The sequence below is a fragment of the Bos mutus genome, chromosome 17 (assembly GCF_027580195.1).
Source record: "Bos mutus isolate GX-2022 chromosome 17, NWIPB_WYAK_1.1, whole genome shotgun sequence".
Classification (NCBI taxonomy): Eukaryota; Metazoa; Chordata; class Mammalia; order Artiodactyla; family Bovidae; genus Bos; species Bos mutus.
Window position 1 is genome coordinate 17,164,901 of NC_091633.1, and position 21,150 is coordinate 17,186,050.

Below are 21,150 nucleotides of genomic sequence, written 5' to 3' on the forward strand. Positions count from 1 at the left end.
TCAGACTCTTCGCGACCCACCAGGCTCCTCCATCCATGGAATTTTCCAGGCAAGAGTACTGGAGTGGGTGCCATCGCCTTCTCCGACTAGACCATTGAGGTATGACCTAAATCAAATCCCTTACAATTATACAGTGGAAGTGACAAATAGATTTAAGGGACTAGATTGGGATTTAAGGGACTAGATTGGATAGACACAGTGCCTGATGAACTATGGACGGAAGTTGGTGACATTGTACAGGAGGCAGTGATCAAGACCATCTCTAAGGAAAAAAAAAATGCAAAAAACCAAACTGGCTGTCTGAGGAGGCATTACAAATAGCTGTGAAAAGAAGAGAAGTGAAAAGCAAAGGAGAAAAGGAAAGATATACCCATTTGAATGCAGAGTTCTAACGAATAGCAAGCACACATAAGTAAACCTTATAGCAAGCAGACATAAGTAAACCTTCCTCAGTGGTCAGTGCAAAGAAATAGAGGAAAACAAAAGAATGGGAAAGACTAGAGATCTCTTCAAGAAAATTAGAGATACTAATGGAACATTTCATGCAAAGATGGGTTCAATAAAGGACAGAAATGGTAGGAACCTAGCAAAAGTAGAAGATATTAAAAAGAGATGGCACGAATGCACAAAAAAACTGTACAAAAAAGATCTTCATGACCCAGATAATCACGATGGTGTGATCACTCACCTAGAGCCAGACATCCTGGAATGTGAAGTCAAGTGGGCCTTAGAAAACATCACTACGAACAAAGCCAGTGGAGGTGAAGGAATTCTAATTGAGTTATTTCAAATCCTGTGAAAGTGCTGCACTCAATATGCCACCAAATTTGGAAAACTCAACAGTGGCCACAGGACTGGAAAAGGTCAGTTTTCATTCCAATCCCAAAGAAAGGCAATGACAAAGAATGCTCAAACTACCGCACAATTGCACTCATCTCACATGCTAGTAAAGCAATGCTCAAAATTCTCCAAGCCAGGCTTCAGCAACATGTGAACCGTGAACTTCCAGATGTTCAAGCTGGTTTTAGAAAAGGCAGAGGAACCAGAGATCAAATTGCCAACATCCGTTGGATCATTGAAAAAGCAAGAGAGTTCCAGAAAAATATCTATTTCTGCTTTATTGACTATGCCAAAGCCTTTGACTGTGTCGATCACAATAAACTGTGGAAAATTCTGAGGGAGATGGGAATACCAGACCACCTGACCTGCCTCTTGAGAAATCTGTATGCAGGTCAGGAAGCAACAGTTAGAACTGGACATGGAACAACAGACTGGTTGCAAACAGGAAAAGGAGTACGTCAAGGCTGTATATTGTCACCCTGCTTATTTCACTTATATGCAAAGTACATCATGAGAAACGCTGGACTGGAAGAAGCACAAGCTGGAATCAAGATTGCCGGGAGAAATATCAATAACCTCAGATATGCAGATGACACCACCCTTATGGCAGAAAGTGAAGAAGAACTAAAGAGCCTCTTGATGAAGGTAAAAGAGGAGAGTGAAAAAGTTGGCTTAAAGCTCAACATTCAGAAAACGAAGATCATGGCATCCGGCCCCATCATTTCATGGTAAATAGATGGGGAAACAGTGTCAGACTTTATTTTTGGGGGCTCCAAAATCACTGCAGATGGTGACTGCAGCCATGAAATTAAAGGATGCTTGCTCCTTGGAAGAAAAGCTATGACCAACCTAGACAGCATATTCATAAGCAGAGACATTACTTTGCCAACAAAGGTCCATCTAGTCAAGGCTATGATTTTTTCAGTAGTCATGTATGGATGTGAGAGTTGGACTATAAAAAAAGCTGCTGCTGCTGCTGCTAAGTCGCTTCAGTTGTGTCCGACTGTTAATGACCCCATGGACTGCAGCCCACCAGGCTCCTCCATCCATGGGATTTTCCAGGCAAGAGTACTGGAGTGGGTTGCCATTGCCTTCTCTGAAAGAAAGCTGAGCACCAAAGAATTGATGCTTTTGAACTGTGGTATTGGAGAAGACTCTTGAGAGTCCCTTGGACTGCAAGGAGATCCAACCAGTCCATTCTAAAGAAAATCAACTCTGAATATTCATTGGAAGGACTGACGCTGAAGCTGAAGCTCTAATACCTTGGCCACCTGATGTGAAGAGCTGACTCGTTGGAAAAGACCCTGATGCTGAGAAAGGCTGAAGGCAGGACGAGAAGGGGACGACAGAGGACAAGATGGTTGGATGCCATCACCAACTAAATGGATATGAGCAAGCTCTGGGAGACGGTGAAGGACAGGGAGGCTGGTGTGCTGCAGTCCATGGGGCTGCAAAGAGTCAGACACAACTGAGTGACTGAACAACAGCAACTGCCTGGCATGGTGCCTGACCTAGCAGTGGCTCTTGGGAGTGAGTGCATGATCAATTCCCCTACTGCAACTGCCCTTCTCAGAAGATTTTGACACCCTGGCTGAGAGCAGAATGCTGCCAGAAAGCCTTGGGTACTGATGAGCACAAAGCTAAAATGTCCCCATAGTACTAACAAACCCACTGCTGGGCTTCTTTCTATTTGCCGTTTTAAGTTTTCATTTTGGAAAATTTCAAAGACAAACAAAACTACAGAGAAGAATTTAATGTACCTACAGGTTTCTGCCACTCAGCTTCAACAATCATCAAAGCATGGCCAATCCTGTTTCATCCTCTGCCTTTCCACCCCTACTACCCTGGATTTTGCTGCAGTAAATCCCAAACACCACATCTTTATACTTATATTTCATTTATGTCTAAAAACAAAGACTTAAAAACATCCACGCAATATCACTATCACACTTGAACAGCAGTTAACTATGACACCTTAATATCCTCAACTATCTAGTCAGAATTCATTTTTCATTGATTGCCTCACAAAAATTTTTTTCAGAACATTTCTTTTTTCAAACAGGGATCTGAATAAGGTCCAAATACTGTTTTTGGTTAATGTATCTTTTAAGTCCCTGAGATAGTTAAGACTGTCTCAGAAAAAATTTTTTCAGAACATTTCTTTTTTCAAACAGGGATCTGAATAAGGTCCAAATACTGTTTTTGGTTAATGTATCTTTTAAGTCCCTGAGATAGTTAAGACTGTCTCAGAAAAAATTTTTTCAGAACATTTCTTTTTTCAAACAGGGATCTGAATAAGGTCCAAATACTGATTTTGGCTAATATATCTTTTAAGTCTCAACATCATATCACCTTTTTCACTTGTTGAAGAAACTGAATTGTTTCCCTGTGAAGTTTCCCAGAATCTGGATTTTTGTGAGTGGCTTTGTCTCAGTGGTGCTATTTAATGTGCTCCACTGAACCCTCTGTTCCCTGTAAGTTGGTGGCTGGCACTAGAGGCTTGGTCAGATCCAGGTTCAACTTTTGAGGGCAGCATCAGGAGATATGTAATGTCTGGCTGCCTCTCTCGATTTTAGCACTATTAACACTTATTTTCCGGATGCATTCATGTACCAGGATGGCAAATTGGTGCTATGCTAATTCTATCACTGGGTCCAGGATGCTTCTCTACAGAGAAACTTCCTCATTAATCATTTGGTTAACATGACAACTAATTTGTATAGGAAAGGCAGGATAAGTGGTTGACGTTTTCCCCTTCATTTACCAATTATCAGAATAATGGGTTGCTTCCCTCTCAGCCTCCACAGTCAGCAGTGAGACTTTTAGTATCACTCTTTACTCATGGATTTAAACATACTTGATGTGTGTCATCCATTCCAGCTCTCATCCTTACTGGTGCTCAAAGTTTCCTGTCATTAGCAAGTGGGAGCCTATTCAAGTGGACTCTTGAAACAGTTAAATATGACCTTCATAATCAACAACTTCCTATCTTTCTGGTACAGGAAGATGTTCCAGATTCATCTTGTGGATTTTCTGCCCTAGACCTGAAATCAGTCACTTCTCCAACGTGCCCTGGTTCCTTTTGGTAAGAATGGAATTTATAGATTATAATGTGGATGATTATAGGTATTTAATGCTACTGGCCCAGTCACTATTGCTAAGCCTTTGGGGAAGTTTTTTCGGAGAGTCTACCTTCCTGCTTTCTAATTGCTTTCCTTCTACATAGGAAACAAAATTTAATCTGTCTTTATACCTTCTTAAATAATTTAGGCTATAGATTATTTCAGTGTCTACCCTACAGAATTCAGAATGAAAACTAAATTGGCACTGTGCCATACTTGCATATATATGAACACTCCATAGGTGACACGTGTATATATTGAACCATCAGTTCTAAGTAGCCAAACTTTTCTTCTCAAAAGTTCAAACTTTAAAGATACAATCTAGAAAACACTGGTTAAATAAAGTATTTTCCCATATATGTAAGAGGATCATCAAAGAAAATACAGTAATCTTTTTTTCTTCTTCAACAGTCCCCTCAATGGGCAATTTGGCAACATCTAAAAAATTTTAAATATACAAATTTTTAACCCAGAAATTCTAACTCTGGGAATTTATCCTTCAGATATATTCAAATACGAGTAAGAAACGATGTCCACCAACCACTATGTGACTGTGAAAATCTGCAGACGATCCAAAGATACATCAATAGGGTAACTGGTTAAATACATTACAGCATATCCATACAATGGAATGTACTATAGAAAGCAAAATGAATGATGTCTATACACACTCACATGGAAAGGTCTTAGTGAAGTACTGTTAAGTGGAAAAAAATAAGGAATTTGCCTTACATAGTTGTCAAATACATATATATGGCCATAATATATAAATATATATATATACACACACAATCAGTTCAGTTCAGTTGCTCAGTCATGTCCGACTCTTTGCAACCCTGTGAACTGCAGCATGCCAGGCCTCCCTGTCCATCACCAACTCCTGGAACTCACCAAACTCATGCCCATTGAGTCGGTGATGCCATCCATAGTATTTCATAGAAATTCTTTGGGATAAAAAATTTTTATATCAAGGTACTAAAAAAATAACATGTAAAATGATCACACTTTTATAAAACTTGCAGAGAGAGACAGAGAGGAGAGACAACAGATATACAGAAAAATTGGGGCCCAAAACCCTTAACTTAGCTTCGTCTTTGAGGAGTGATGCTGAAAAAAAATGGAAAACGATTTTATATTCTTCTATATGATTGAGTTCTTATTATGTGTTTTTACTTTTAAAAAGTTTTATACCTTACTTTAATAATTTTTTAAAATTCTAAATATTTCTTAAAAACATATGATATACACTTGCTGACAAATGGTTGAATTAACTGAACTTTGTAGTTTGGTCATGAGAGGGTTTCAGGGAGAGAAGCCTCTTGGCTTTGACTCACACCCTGAGGCCAGCTCTCCTAGGCTCCCATTACCTGTGAGTGAACGCTTGTAGACTCCCTGCAGGATTGCGGCGATGCGGAAGAAGGAGAAAGCCATGTAGAAGTTCCAGTTCTCAATAGGAGGGATCCCCATGTGAAGACAGTACATCCTGAAATAGTCCTCTGCAGTAGGGATTCCCAGCTCAGTCAAATCACAGTCACTCAACCCTGAAGCGACAGAGCCAGAACTAGGCAATGACCTCAGCTCCCCCGTGGCTCCTAATATTTGAATTCTGAAAATCATCTTGTCCCTTGGAAATAAGTTTCACAACTAGTTCAAAGGGTTATAGGTCATCATTTTAAGATGTCTGGAATCCAAGCATGAAGCTGTTCTTCATAACCTGGTTCTTAAAAGTTTTGGACTAAACTGACAGTAAAGGAAGTAATGAGGGGCCTCCAGGTTCCATCTGGACCACAGGTCAGGGTGGATGCATATTATTTTCTATCAGTCATTTGATAAAAAATGGTATTCAAAGAAATCTCACCAAATTATGAAAAAGATAACTGCAACAGATAAAAAATCTTACTGATTTTCTTCATTTATAACATTTTGATGGTTCAGAAGCATATAATATATTCTGTTCCAAGAATTTATCCTAGGAGTATACCTTATATACAGGCAAAGATATTACTATGCAGATATTCACTGCCCTTTTTGTGGAAGCACAGGGAAGTTAGTAAGAATTAAAAAAAACAAAAAACAAAAAACTGGAAACAAATACCCAAATTGAAATCAAACCAAATGCCTTGAATGAGTTAATTCTTTAACAATGAAATCCTATGCTGTCATTAAAAACGATACTGTAGAAGAAATACTAAATACCTGAATTTCATGGAGCCAAATCACCAACTACTTCAGCTGAGTTTGCCCAAATCTTTGAGAATGGAGGAGGCTCCATCCCCACTCCCCCAGCAGCAGTTCCTACCTGGCTGAATGGGAAAACCGGATGGCAGGTAGTGAGCCAGGCAGTTGTAGGCCACATCAGCAAGGGGGTCACCTAAAGTAGAAAGTTCCCAGTCCAGGACAGCAAGCACCTCGGCAGTTTCCGGATGGAATAGCAGGTTGTCCAGCCTGAAGGAGCCACAAGGAATGGAGACAGCACTAAGAAAACTGACCCCTGGGGAGTGTTCCATGCTGAGTGTTTATTTTGTTGGCCCCTCCAAACACACTTCCCAGCCCTCTGTGCCCCATGTGCCCAGGAGCCTGCATGGGCTGCATCCACCACCTCCCTTGCCCTCCGGCTCAGCCAATGGGGATACCAACAGGCAATGGGAAGGGGGCCTGCATATTAATTCCCCAGCCCCCTCTCAGCACAAGGCCAAGGGACAACTGTGTTCCTCTCCCAGGGGCCACAGCTTTGGTGAGGCAGCCCTCGCCACATAGAGACACTATCCAGGTTCTGGTAATTCTCCTTCCCTGAGATGGTTTTAAAACAGGTCTGCAATTTTTTGACACTCCTGCCACAAAAGGAAGAGTCTAATCCTTCACCTTTGGAAGCATCTCACTTCTAACAATTATGATGCAGGTGGAAGTGGTGCCGAGTGACTCCCAAGACAAGGATAGAAAAGGTGATCAGCTCCCGCCTGGCCCTCTCCCCTCAGAATACACACCTTTGCAGCCCTGAGCTACCAGGTAAGAAGTCCAGCTATCCAGAAGCTACAATACTGGAGAGTACGTGTGTGTGCAGTCAGTTAGTCGTGTCCAACTCCTTGCGACTCCATAGACTGTAGCCCACCAGGCTCCTCTGTCCATAGAATTTCCCAGGCAAGAGTACTGAAGAGGGTTGCTATTTCCTCCTCTAGGACATCTTCCCAACTCAGGGATTGAACCCACATCTCCTGCATTTCCTGTACTGGCAGGGAGATTCTTTACCACTGAGTCACCTGGGAAGCCCCATACTGAAAAGACTAGTTGAGAAACCATAGATATAGAGAGAGAGATTCAGGGAGCCCAGCTCTCTTCTGTCCCTGTGCAGATGTGTGAGTGAGCCATCAGGCGATTTCAGCCCCTGGCCTTAAAGTCACTCCAACAAGCCATCTTGCCCCCAGACTGTAGACTCATGAGCAAAATCACTGCTGTGGCTGTTGACAGCAATGCAGTTCTGGAGGCAGTTGTCCTGCAGTAGTTACAACTGGAGCCTGTGCTTGTGCCTTCGGACCTGGGGGTGATACTAACTCTTGCTGTGGCAAAGGCCCCAGATGTCAACAGTGTCAAACCTGACAAACCCTTCCTTAAAGGCCATGCACAGGGAGATAATTGTGCATGGATAGTTGTCAGCAGTAAACTGGGGCAAGACCAGCTGCTTCTTTCCCCTTCAAATGCCCTTCCTATCACTTTCCACATTTAAATATCAACCCTCCTCATGCCGAGTCGACCTGAAGTCCCCGTGCACCACTGTGGTCCGCTGCTGCCTGGGAAGGTGGAGGGGCAGCCACTCGATGAGCCTCTCCATTGCTGGAATGGTGCTGGTTTCTGAGGCTCGATACTGCTTGATCCATGTTTGCACCTGACGTGCAAGATAGTCCCCTGAGGGAAAGAAGATTAGAATATGGTGTGCCATTTCAACAAACTCCAAAGGTTTCAGAAATCAACCACTGCGTGAAACCCTTTGTAATGTCTGAGGCATCTTCATCCCATGACTGGAGAATTTTCCACTTGATGCTCCTGCTCCCTCAACTTGGAAGCCACTGCTATTTTGTCTTGGCTGGATCTGTGTGATCTGGGCATTGTTCCCAGCCACACAGCCCTCTGAGCCTGATCTCTGGCCCTCTCAGAGATCCTGTAAGCTTCCTAACAACCTTTAATAAATCCTTTCTTAGCTAGAGGACAGTGCTTGGCTAAGAGCATGGACTCTGGGATAGGTGGTCTGAGTTTGGTTCCCAGCCCTGCCATTCTCTGTGTGGTCTCAGGTAGGTTACTTCATGTCTCCATGCCCTTGTTCTTCATCAATGAGATGGCCCTCATTAGAGTTGTTGGGAGGATAAAATATGTAAGGCCCCTGCAACTGTTCGCAGCATGTAGGAAGTAATACATGAGTATTTGCTATTATTCAGTTGTTTATTAAGAAACCCAGAGTTATCACAGTTGAGGAACTTGCAAGTTATGGGACCATAGACTACAAGTGAGTTCTGGAGTTACCTGTCTCACAGTTAAGCTTTTCAAATGATTTAACCTTTCTAAGCCTCCATTGCTTCATCCGTACAATCGGTGTACTGATACCTATATTCCCCAGGACCATTGTGAAGGACAAGTGAAATCCATACATAACATGCCGAACACAGAAGGCTGCTCAATGAATAAGGGCCATTATTACTGTCACTGTCATTGCTGTCAAATGACAATTATTGTCACTATTAATAATAAACAACATACCAGGTCCATGCTCTAAGTCAAGCCCTCACCCCTCATCTGAGAGAAAAATGTTTCCCAGGAGCTTGAGGACAAGGAAAGAGAGACTGGGCTCCTTCCGTGGAGTCAGCTGCACACTTGGAGCATCCATTCACCTGTCATTAGAATGATCCAGCAGAGCTGTAAGAGGCGTGATCAAAACCCACAGGAATTCAACCCAGAACAAATCAAGCCTTGAGAACTAACTTTCAGTTTTCAGAATTATAGGAAGTAGAAGTCAGCAGTAAATGAAACCATAATCAAAATAAATCTATAATACACTTACCTGGTACCTTTAAAAACTCATTTAAAAAAATTGGTGAGGGGGTTGTTTTAGACGCCTCAATCAGATCCTGATTTGGAAAACAAACCAAAACACCTCACTTATAAAAGATACAAGAGGAATAATGAGGAAATCGAATATGGACTGGGTCTTAGATAGTCTGAGAAAATGGTAAATTTTCTTGGATGTGATAATGGTGCTGGGGGATGTTGTTATTATTAGGAAATGCATACTGAAGCACTTAGGAGTCAAGTGTCAGGGTCTCTTAATCATGCAGATAGATAAATACAGAAAGAGATAAATAAATATGGCAAAAGTTAGTCATTCTTAAAATCAGTCAGGGCATATAGTTATTCACAGCACTACTGAATGTTTCTGTAAGTTTGAAAATTATCCTAAGAAATCAAATACTAAAGCCTCCAGGAGCTGAACCTTGGTGGAAGGAGCCCCTCAGGTTAATATCCTACGTGGATTTAGGATGTCCCCCCATCCCCCATGCACACACCACCCCAGCGCTGTGCACACTCTCTTCTCATGGGAAGCAGGTACAGCTACCCCTGTGTTTCTGCTCTGCTGGCCACTGGCCTCGAGCAGGCCTGCCAAGGCACAAACACCCTTCCTCCCCAAAGCAGCCTGCCCTCTGGGATGAGAAAAGGGAATTTTGCTCTCTACAGATTCTTGGTGGAAAGTTTCTTTATGATAACTAGATTGGACCTAAGGGATCTTTGTCAAAAGTTCCTTTTCATCAGAAATCATGTTTATGTGCTTTTTTTGCCTTACAAATTTATATTTGTTCTCTTCAATAAATTATATATTCACCTGGTTCAAAATTAAAGTGACAAAAATGTGTACAATAAATCCCCAATCCCCTGCCCAGCCACTCAGCCCTTTCTCCCCAAAGGCAAACCACGTGACCAATTTCTTAGGCATCCTCTTGGGGATATTCTTCAAGTGTGCAAATAAATTAATTTTATTTAAATGTACCAATTGTACACAAATGGTATATTAGCTATACACAGCCTGTGCCCTGCCCAGCAGCTGGATTCCTAACATAACTTAAGAAATTACAGGATACTTGAAAAGAATATCTGATGGCCCTGTAGCTGGACCAGTGATTGTAAAATCTGAGGAAGCTGCTTTATGTAATAAGCCTCAAGACATAGCCAGCGGCCCAGGAGCCTGACCCTGAATTATATAAAATCAGACCAGATTTCTGCTTCGTCTCTTTGTCAACCTAATACGTCAGTGGAAAGTATATCAGAACGATCCACTGTAAAAGGCAAAGGATCCACTCAGCGCATAGAAGAGCCCTCCTTAAACCTGTTCTCTCTTCACTGTGCAATGGGATGTCACACTGCCCACTGCTTCATGTGACACACTTTGTCCATTCACAGCACTGGAACAGGTGCCATCTCTTGCTTTTCATATCAATGCTGTGAGACGGGCAGGGCAGGGCTTTTTCACTCAACCTCTATTCTTGAGAAAACTATGATAAAGTAATGGGGCTTGCCCAAGGTCACCCCACAAATCAGCACCTAACTTCTGTTCCAGGGCTCTTTCCATCCTGAAACAACAGATCAATATAGGCAACATCTGTTGTCTTTGCCTACTGGCCCTTTTACTAGTAACTAGGGCTCCAGATGAAATAGAAGATGCTCAGTTAAGTGAAATTTTGGATCAGTTCAGTTCAGTCGTTCAGTCGTGTCTGACTCTTTGCAACCCCACGAACCGCAGCACACCAGGCCTCCCTGTCCATCACCAACTCCTGGAGTTTACCCAAACTCATGTCAATTGAGTTGGTGATGCCATCCAACCATCTCATCCTCTGTCGTCCCCTTCTCCTCTTGCCCTCAATCTTTCCCAGGATCAGGGTCTTTTCAAATGAGTCAGCTCTTTGCATCAGGAGGCCAAAGTATTGGAGTTTCAGCTCCAACATCAGTCCTTCCAATGAACACCCAGGACTGATCTCCCTTAGGATGGACTGGTTGGATCTTCTTGTAGTCCAAGGGATTCTCAAGAGTCATCTCCAACACCACAGTTCAAAATTTTGGATAGACAACAAATAAATTATTATAAATATCTTCCAGTGAGACCACCAAGACGGGGAACCCCACTAAATTGGTAATTCTGTTCAAAAGTTAGCATTTGATACAGATCTGGCTACAAGTGGAAAGGGTAGAGAACTCCCTCTATTGTGACTGGGAAGTCAGCAAGCCTGCTATGTGGTAGCAAAGTTTCTCAAAGGGTTAGTTTTGAGGCCTTACATCATGTGCCTACAGAGTGATAGAATTTTAGGAAATTTGGTAAAAATATGTCAGGAAGTTGATGTACATTGGCTACATACTGCAGCATTTGATACAGTCCTAGAGGAATAGGCATGCTTTAGTTAAAAGCAGAGAAAGAACAAAATATAGCTTACTGAGATTCTTTTTAACCATGGTCAGGAAGGCATTGAGAGTCAGATAATTTTGAATGCTGCAGGGAAAAGTGAAACTCTTTGGTTCATGCTAAAGTATCTGCATGCAAAAGCACGGAGACAATTGTGATGGTGGTTATAAAACTGTGTGCATTTGTCAAAATTCATAAAATGCTACCTTTCAATACAACTGACTTCCAAAAAAAAGGAAAAGGGAAATCCCGACAACACAAAGTGCTTACAAGGATGAGTAACAACTGGAGCTCTCAGACAATTAAAAAAAAAGAAAGAAAAGAGCAGCAACAAATTATACAAATACCTTGGTACAATGGCATTTAAAAAAAATTTACCCCTGTTGAAAAGAATATTTAGAGGAAATGGTAAAAAATGGAGAAGAAAATACATATCTTAAGTACTTTAGGCCAGTCGGTATCAGAAAAAAGAATACAGTGAGATAAAATTTGCAGGGAAAAGAGATTCTATAGTCCATGGATGGATTTATCTCAGGACAAAACATCTAGGTAAACAACACCTCCACTAAAATGAAAGTGGATTTCCAAGTAGGACGCTAACAAGCCCACCTCACATTTACCAATGCTGCCTTAAAACCCTGGCACAATAGAAATTATGAAAGCAGAGGACCAGTGAGGAAACATCAGCACAGAAGACAAGGGGCCCCGTGCTCACCGTGTTTCCCATAGTCTTCCAGGCCCGCAGCCTTGAGGTCCACACTGTGAATCTTGCACAAGACTCTGTTCATGGCAGTGTAGATGGCCCGCCTCTGGCTGGGCTCCAAGCCTGGCAGAGAGGGGTCTTTGTAGATGAGGCCTGGGCAGTATTCCATCAGATAGAAAGGGGTACCGACAACACTGGGAGGGACACAAACAGGGTGTTTCAGTGGCCTGTGATGTGGCAGGCTGTTAGGGCACTGCTCTGTCCTGTGTGTAAGCTCTAAGTGCTGGGTGGGAGTCCAGACCCAGAGAACTGGAAACTTCCTTTTTCCTCTGCATATAAGTGGAAGTTAGAAGTACTCCTTCCCCAAACTAAGCCACACATAAACATCCCTGTCTACACTTCCTGGCCAGCATGCCTCTCTTCTCTTTGGAATCTACTCGGAATGGGATTGTAATAATATAGGAAAGCAGCATGTTGGGTCAAGGGGTGGGGGGTCAGGTCTGGAGTCACACAGAACCAGGCTTAAGTCCCACCTCTGCCCTTCCTAGAATTGTGACCCCGAGGAACATATTAAACCTCTCTGAGCATTGTTTTTACTCAATCTATAAAGCTTCAAAGAATAGCTATAAGAATTAAGGGAGCAATATACAGGGAATGCCTGGCATATGTGTCTGGTTCCATGAGGGTTTGATAAATACCCCTTCTTGTTGTTGATGTTATTTTCATCATTATTCAGTGAAATGAATGGTATACAAAACACCCCAAAGTATTAAGGTGACACACCAAAATGTCATTAATTAATCTTTTCGTCACTACTAGAAATCAGTTTAGTACTCTGAAAAGTTGTTTTGAAAATTCTACTGTTATAAATATTCATCCTGACTTGAAAATTTAAATTATTTTTAGTTTAAGTATAATACTGCTGCTGGAGTTATGAAAGAAAATGTCTTTATTCTTAGGAGATATATGCTGTCTGCAACTTACTTCAAAAGGTTCAATGAATAATAATTACATACATATGAAATATACTTACTTACTTATAAAACAATTATATAATTATTGATCAAAACAGTACATTAGAAAATGTTTATATAATTATTAACTATTTTCATAAAATTATTTTATCTATATTATACACTTACATATATACACACATACATATATATATATACACATATACATAGAAAGCAAATGTGGCAAAACGTCAACCAATGTTTTCATCTAGATGCAGTGTAAATGGGTGCTCACTGTACTGTTTTTTTCTTCTTTCAACTTCTGTGCATGTTTCAAATTTTTCATAATTAAAAAATCAGGAAAAAAGAGACTCAGAAAGTATATTATAATGCAATTCAAAAACAGTTTAGAAAGCCCACAATAAAAAAATTAATTAAAACAAACAACATGAAGCTAGATGGACGTATGCTCTTTAAATGTTAGGAAAGATGCTTCCTACCAACTCTCACGAAAGCAGGCATTTATCTTTCAGGATAACTTAAACCTCTTTAGGGGAGGTTGCTATAAAATCTCTTTTCTACTCAAATTTTACTTGTCTTTAGCAAACTAGAATTTGAGTTAATATATGGACTTTTCTGTAGCTTGAATATACAGTGGAAAAAATAAATCTGAACATTACCTTGAGTCTTCACAAAGGTCAAGAACTTTGGGGACAGGGACTCCAGCATTTCCAAGGGCTTTCATTATCCTAGCAGAACAAAGATGAGAGACACTGCTGAATAAGGTGATCAGATTTTCTTGAAATTATTCTTTGATTTTAAAATGGTACATGCAAAAATCAAAATGGAATGCTAAAATTTAAAAATTTCAATTGACCCAAGAAGACAAAAAGTCAAGGAGAACAAAAGAGAAATGGAACAAAGATCTAATAGGAAAATCATAGACCTGAGTCAAATATATTGATAATTACATTAAATTTAATAGTGTAAGCATTCTAATTAAAAGACAAAAATTGTCCTACTGGATACAAAAGCGAGACTTAATATGCTTTAAATATAAAAACATAGAAAAATAAATAAAATATGAAAGGATGGAAAGGGAAGTTCCATGAAATTGGTGAATATAAGAAAGCTAATGGAGAGTCAGGCGTGTAAACCAGCTGGAGTGGTGGCGGAGGCAGCAGCAGCAGCAGCAGCGGTAGCGGCAGGACCGCCGTGGTGCTGGGAGCAGCGACTCGGAGGGAGCGTGAGGTGACACTGGCTGCGGGCACCCAATGACAGCGCAAGAGGTACTAGCTTTTACAGGTTTGCACCATGCATGAGTATAAGCTAGTCGTTCTTGGCTCGGGAGGCGTTGGAAAATCTGCTCTGACTATACAGTTTGTTCAAGGAATTTTTGTTGAAAAATATGATCCTACGATAGAAGATTCTTATAGAAAGCAAGTTGAAGTAGATGCACAGCAGTGTATGCTTGAAATCTTGGATACTGCAGGAACGGAACAATTCACAGCAATGAGGGATTTGTACATGAAAAATGGACAAGGCTTTGCGTTAGTTTATTCCATCACAGCACAGTCCACATTTAATGATTTACAAGATCTGAGAGAACAGATTCTTCGAGTTAAAGACACGCATGATGTTCCAATGATTCTGGTTGGTAATAAGTGTGACTTGGAAGATGAAAGAGTTGTAGGAAAGGAACAAGGTCAAAATCTAGCAAGACAGTGGAATAACTGTGCATTCTTAGAATCCTCTGCAAAATCAAAAATAAATGTTAATGAGATCTTTTATGACCTAGTGCGACAAATTAACAGAAAAACGCCAGTGCCTGGGAAGGCCCGCAAAAAGTCGTCATGTCAGCTGCTTTACTATACTAAATGCATTGTAGCTCTGAGCCAGGTCTGAAGAACTGTTGCCCAATTCAACAGTGCCAGCATTCCAACTTTGTTAAACCTACCAACATCTTAAATGGACTTTCTGTGGTGGTACCCTTTAAGAGGCGGATGAAAACTACTACATCAGTTTGCACATTCTAATCACTTTCCAGTATCACAGAGAGATTTTTACTTATATAATAGTCCTAGAGTATGCAGCTGGTAAAACCAGAGGCTACAATCCAGTATTACTGCTAAGAGACATTTTTCATCCAGCAATGTTGTACATGTATGAAAATGGTGTACTGTATACTTTAACACACCCCATACTTTGTATTGGAGAGCACAATAATGTAAATCCTAAAAGCACCACTATTTTGGCATAATAAAAGAAAGTCCAAAGAGCTCCTATATAGACTACTCCAGATAACTTTGCTTCTTTGATACTTGTAGCTTATTATAATTTTTTTTTAAGAAATTCAAGGTCATTATCATTGTATTGTACAAATAAGTGCTTTGATTAACACAGCTATATAGTTTTTTTAATTTTTAAAAAACCTGTGGAGACAGTGATCTTGTCTTTAAAATATAATAGTCCTTTCAGTATAATGTCTTAGATTAAAGACGTTGCCTTTAATATCTGTTGGGAAGGAAATGTCCAGACTTTTCAAATCTTTTATTATATGTTTCCTTTTTTGTTTACATAGGGAACAATGTTTAGAGTTGTGTGTACAGTGGGGGTCTACAACAAGAAGTGTATATTTGCAAACAATTTTTTAATGATTTAACAATTTTTGTAAATCATTTTCAGGCTTCTGCAGCTGTAGATTCTCACTGTGAACCCCCTGCTTGCTCCTGCATAAGTGTATCTGCAATACCAAATACACAGGTTTAGTATTTTTGCCTGTTAGTGATTGTTTCCCGTGTGTAACGTTTTGGTTGAGATGTTAAATGGTGGAAGAGTACTGTGGATGTGAATGTGGGGAGTAATTTTAATCATGTGTAATTGGTCACAAGGCCTAAGTTGCAGTAACTATTGCTGTTTTATTTAACAACGCCTTGTTGCTTTGTATGCATTAACGTTTGGGTGTAAAGATTGTGTGTCTATCCAACAGGGAGCCACAGTATTTAAATTGACCAACCTAATGTTACAACTACTTTTGAGGTGGCCAAATGTAAACTAAAAGCCTTAATTAAAGTGGTGCAATTTTGTATAACTTAGCATCAGTAGTTCAATAAATTTGGATTGCCAAAAAAAAAAAGAAAGCTAGTGTAACTATATTAATATCAGAAGAAGAGACTTAAGACAAAGAGAACTACTAGAGATAAAGAGGGACATTTCAGAACAATACAAGAGTTAATTCACCAGGAAGATATTATAATCATAAATGTGCATGTGCCTTAAATAACAAGGTTCTACTGTGCAGCACAGGGAACTCTATTCAAAATCCTGTGACAAACCACAATGGAAAAGAATATGAAAAACAATACATATATGTATGACTGAGTCACTCTGGTATATAGCAGAAATTAAACATAACGTTAAATCAAATATGCTTCAATTAAAAAATAAATAAAAAATAAATGTGTATGTGCCTAATAACAGAGCTTTACAATACCTAAAGTAAAAATTTCATTATTAAAGCTAGAAATGGACAAACTGACAATCATAACTGAGACTGCAGAATGCCTTTATCATTAACTGACTTTATCAGACTAACTAGAAGTAGTAAGATAAGAACAACACTACCAACCAACTTGATCTGATGGACAGTTCTATAACACTTGCACAACATCCCCAGGATATACATTCTTTATGAGTGCACACAGTACAGTCACCAAGACTTATCATATAATGGTCCATAAAATAAGTCCTGATAAGTTTCCAAGTATCAAAATCTTAGTATTTCCAAGACCTTAATGGAATTAAAGGAACATTAAAAAACATTTCAAACTGTAAAAATAATAATAATAATACATGTCAAAACTTGTGGGATGCAGATGAGCTTAGAAAGTGATTCGTAACTTTGAAAGCTCATGTTAGAAAAGAAGGAAAATGTAAATCATTTACATTTACAAAATGTAAGGTTATAGCTAAGAAGATAAAAATATATCCACAGTAAGCAGATGGAAAGGAATAAAGCTCAAACGAAAACTAAATGAAATAGAAAATAAACAGAAAAATTAATAAAACTAAGCATTTGTACTCGTCAACACAATGATAAATCCTTAAGTAGACTGATGAAAGAGAGAGAAAATACAAATTATCAGTCAATTGCAGGAATCATAAAGAGAGAACATTACTAGAAATCCTACATACAGTAAAAGGACAGTAAGGGAATATTTTGAACAATAAATTTAATTGTTCATATGAAATGGACATATCTAACTTTATATATATTTATAACAATTTTATATATTTTAAAATATAAATGGACAAATTCTTTGGAAATTACAACTTCCAAAGCTAAGGTAAGTTGAAATAAAAGACCCAAATAATCCAATATTTATTGAATTGAACCCATAAGCAAAAACCTTTTCCTAAAAAAACTCCAGGCCCAGATGAGTTTACTGGTAAATTTTATGAAACATGTAACGAAGTCTATGGGTTTTTCCAGGCAAGATTACTGGAGTGGGGTGCCACTGCCTTCTCCTAATGTTTCAATGTATAAGTCTTTACAAAAAATAAAAAAAACCAGTTAAGACATACATAGTTTGTATCTGTTTTTGCTACATTAAGATTTTATCATATACATTTTATTACAGGCATCCTTTTATTGACAGCAATCACAGTATAATCATTAAGACTGGGCTATGGAATCCTACTACCCCTGGGTGTGAAGCCAGGCTCCATCCCTCACATACTAGTTATATATCACTAGGCATGTTGCTCAGTTTTTTTAAGCTTCATTTTTCTATAAAACGGGGGTCATAATAGGACCATATCAGGGGGTTGCTGAGAATTATCTGAATTAATAATACATTCAAAGCATGTATTATAGTGCCTGACACATAATGAACACTCAGTAAGTATTAGCTATTATATTTTTGTTCCAACAAATAGAAATACCAAGGTTTGCAAAATCATTTCTTGATTACTGCAGCTATAGGTTATGTCCATTTTTTTATTATAAATGACACTGCAGTCAGCATATTAATGCATAAAGGTTTTCTCCCTATTTAGAACTATTTTTTAAAGAGAGATCCTCTATTGGAATTATTAGGTATAAAAATATGACTACCCTGAGGTTTTTACAAATTGTGTTATACCGTTTTCCCAGCTTTCCAAATTTGATTTGGCATTTTATAAGCAGATACATGTTTCATCTTCAAGTGCACATTTTATTCCTTTACTAAAATGGAAATTCTGTGCATTTTGGATTTTTGGATGTCCTTCGAACAGTCCAGAATTCCTCAGAACACTGGGAAGTTGGAGAAAGTCCCCAGGCAGAAGGCATACATAGTGGTAGCTTCACATTTCAGGGTTTCTCTTCTGTAAGCACATACTATCACATGGGCACATATATAAATATAAACGCTCACAAATAGCTAGTGGACTTCTGTGGGCTTCACAAATGAACCCCGAAGCCTTCATAAATGTCAGTCATCAGTAGCTGTAATATAGAGAGTCAGACACAAGGAACCAAAAAGTCAGAGGAGACAGTCAATAATGAGAAAGAGGCCAAGAGCTAAAATCACATTTTCCTGACTACTTGCTGCAACCTTCCTTCTGGAGAACATGACAGACTGGAAGGAAGGTGGAGGAGGAGGCAGAGAAAGTCTTCTGGGAGAGGAAGCTCCACTCTGGAGCCCAGTCATCATGCTGTCACTCACTGTCCAAGGGTTTGAAGCTAGGTTTTTCAACCTACTATGTTTTATTTTGTTTTGTTTAATATTTATTTATTTTGTCTGTGCTGGGTCTCCATTGCTGTGCACAGGCTTTCTCTAGTTGCAGAGAGTGGGTGCTACTCTTTAGGGTGGTGTGCATGTGGGCTTCTCATTGCGGGGGCTTCCCTTATGGAGCACTGGCTCTAGAGTGCTCAGGCTTCTGCAGTTGCAGCTCCTGGGCTCCAGAGAGTAGCCTCAGTAGCTGTGGCCCCAGGGTTAGTTGCTTCGAGGCACGTGGGATCTGCCCAGACCAGGGATCGAACTGGTGTCCCCTAACCAGTGTTCCCTTCTTGTCCACTGGACCACCAGGGAAGCTTCAACCTACTATGTTTAAATTTTCCTATTTGTGAAGCAAGAGATTTTACTTGGGATGGGTTATAACACATTTATTGTTTTAAACATCTTATTATGAAAAATATCAAACATATACAGAAGTAAGAAGATTCACATAAGGAATCCCAGGTTTTAACAACTATCAACTCATGGATAGTTTCAACAACTATCAACTCAACTCTTTGGGCAATAGCCCCATTTAGTAGAATCTCAAAAAGTCTTGTTTCCTACAAGTTTAGATAGAGAAAAGAGAGTGAAAGTGAAGTCACTCAGTCGTACCCGACTCTTTGCGACCCCGTGGACAGTAGCCTGTACCAAGCTCCTCCGTCCATGGGATTTTCCAGGCAAGAGTACTGGAGTGGGTTGCCATTTCCTTCTCCAGGGAATCTTCCCGACCCAGGGATCGAACCCAGGTCTCCCGCATTGTACACAGACGCTTTACTGTCTGAGGCACCAGGGAAGTCCAAACAAGATAGAGAAAACCAGTTCCTAAAATCAGGTGACATGTTCTTATCTGAAATAATTATGGAGCATCATACTTATAATTTTAAATGTCTCAAGACACTATGACGGGGTGCTGACCTACCAGCCAGGGGCTGGGCTGAGGAGGCTGGGGACAGCGAGCACAACTCTCACCCTGAGAATTTACCTGAACTCCCTCTCTACTGCATGCGCGGATGGAAGGAGTGTCCCAGGGGGTTTCTTCCTCAGAACCAGCTGATGGTTAGCCAGCTTGACGTAGTAGGTGGGATTTGACTGCCCATGATCAAACTGAAGGAGTTCCAATGGGCCTGTAAGTTTGAAAGGAAGGAAAACTCAAACCAGCTCTGGAGGACAGATGTGGACAGAGACTCTTTCTTTCTAATGAGTACTGCACATGGGCAAAGAGCATCCTGATCTGGAATGCACTGTAAGGAAAGCATCTCCTCCCTGGGTACCAGACATGACTGGGTCAAACCTCCAATGTCACACTATAATGTAGCAAAGGCCACTGAATTTACATCACAACAATTTTCACTTTGTGCAGGTGTCCAGTTTTGTCCTTCCTGCCTATTTCTGCTCCATGAAAAAAGCTTTATAGTTCTGTTTATCAACCACAAGCACAGTCATGGCAACCCATCTTGCTAACTGGAATGCTTTAAGCCAAGGACAAAAGGTGCCCTTGCGTGTCCCTCACCCCAAGCTTGGGCACATCACACCTGATACTAGCGTGACAGCTGAAAGCAGCTATGCAGAGGCCTGCTTTCAGGAGATGCAATTTCCCATTCCATCAAGCTAAACTGTGAGGCTCCCTTGCAGAAATAGTTTATATAGGGACTCTGCACTTCTGCTCCATTATTCTTGCCTGAAGAATCCCCGTGGACAGAGGAGCCTGGTGGGCTACAGGCCATGGGGTCACACAGAGTCCAACATGACTGAGCGACTAAGCACAGCACAGCACAGCACTTCCACTGCAGGGGCTACCAGAGGGGAAACTAAGATCCCACAGCCACAAAGCCAAAACAAAACAGCAACAAAAAGAAACAGCCTAATTAACCCTGGTCTTCCCAGTGAGATGAATTTGACACATAAGATTCATTTCACTTGATCAGAAGAACAGGCAGTGGGAGTTTGCCTGAGTTGCCTGGTCTGGTCAGAAAGGCTCCCTCAACTTTGTAAAGGCTCTACAACAATCCATCAAGGGAAAAAAATCCTCACATGAAGCTGCATACAAAGAGTACTTTCAAGGATCAAACTTTATCACCAGGTAGAAATTTCTTCAAAGGATCATGAAACTATAATAATTTTTTTTTTTTTAAAAGGTATTGAAGCACCTGTTTTTCTGAGGGTGGAATATGAAAAAGAAGAGAGGGACCTTTGAAAGATGAAGACAAATTGTCTCATTTTAAACTCATGAGACTTTTTAAGTCATCTTCACAAAACAGGCTGTCATCTCAAAAATATGAGAAAGACCCAAACACCCTAGGCACATACTGCAAGTTCTTCTCCCCTGGGTCAGCTGTTT

General features: G+C 40.2%; 2 protein-coding genes across 10 annotated transcripts in view; one reads left to right on the forward strand and one right to left on the reverse strand.

The window, feature by feature from the left end:
• Positions 1–21,150, reverse strand: part of LOC102277491 (acyl-CoA dehydrogenase family member 10) — a 48,490-nt gene that overhangs the window by 14,049 nt on the left and 13,291 nt on the right. For all 9 annotated transcript variants that reach the window (XM_070386142.1, XM_070386143.1, XM_070386146.1 and 6 more), the window contains 6 exons: positions 19,795–19,936; positions 13,731–13,799; positions 12,110–12,291; positions 7,712–7,862; positions 6,262–6,407; positions 5,330–5,503 (listed from right to left, as the gene is read on the reverse strand). In XM_070386142.1, the coding sequence (XP_070242243.1) occupies positions 5,330–5,503; positions 6,262–6,407; positions 7,712–7,862; positions 12,110–12,291; positions 13,731–13,799; positions 19,795–19,936 (864 nt within the window). The remainder of the gene's footprint in view (positions 1–5,329; positions 5,504–6,261; positions 6,408–7,711; positions 7,863–12,109; positions 12,292–13,730; positions 13,800–19,794; positions 19,937–21,150) is intronic.
• LOC138991483 (ras-related protein Rap-1b-like) lies at positions 14,350–15,391 on the forward strand. Its single transcript, XM_070386159.1, has one exon. The coding sequence runs from the start codon at positions 14,365–14,367 to the stop codon at positions 14,953–14,955; it is 591 nt and encodes a 196-aa protein (XP_070242260.1). The 5' UTR covers positions 14,350–14,364; the 3' UTR covers positions 14,956–15,391.

Coding starts and splice junctions, on each gene's coding strand:
- LOC138991483 (XM_070386159.1), top strand. CDS start 14,365: ATGCATGAGTATAAGCTAGTCGTTCTTGGCTCGGGAGGCGTTGGAAAA.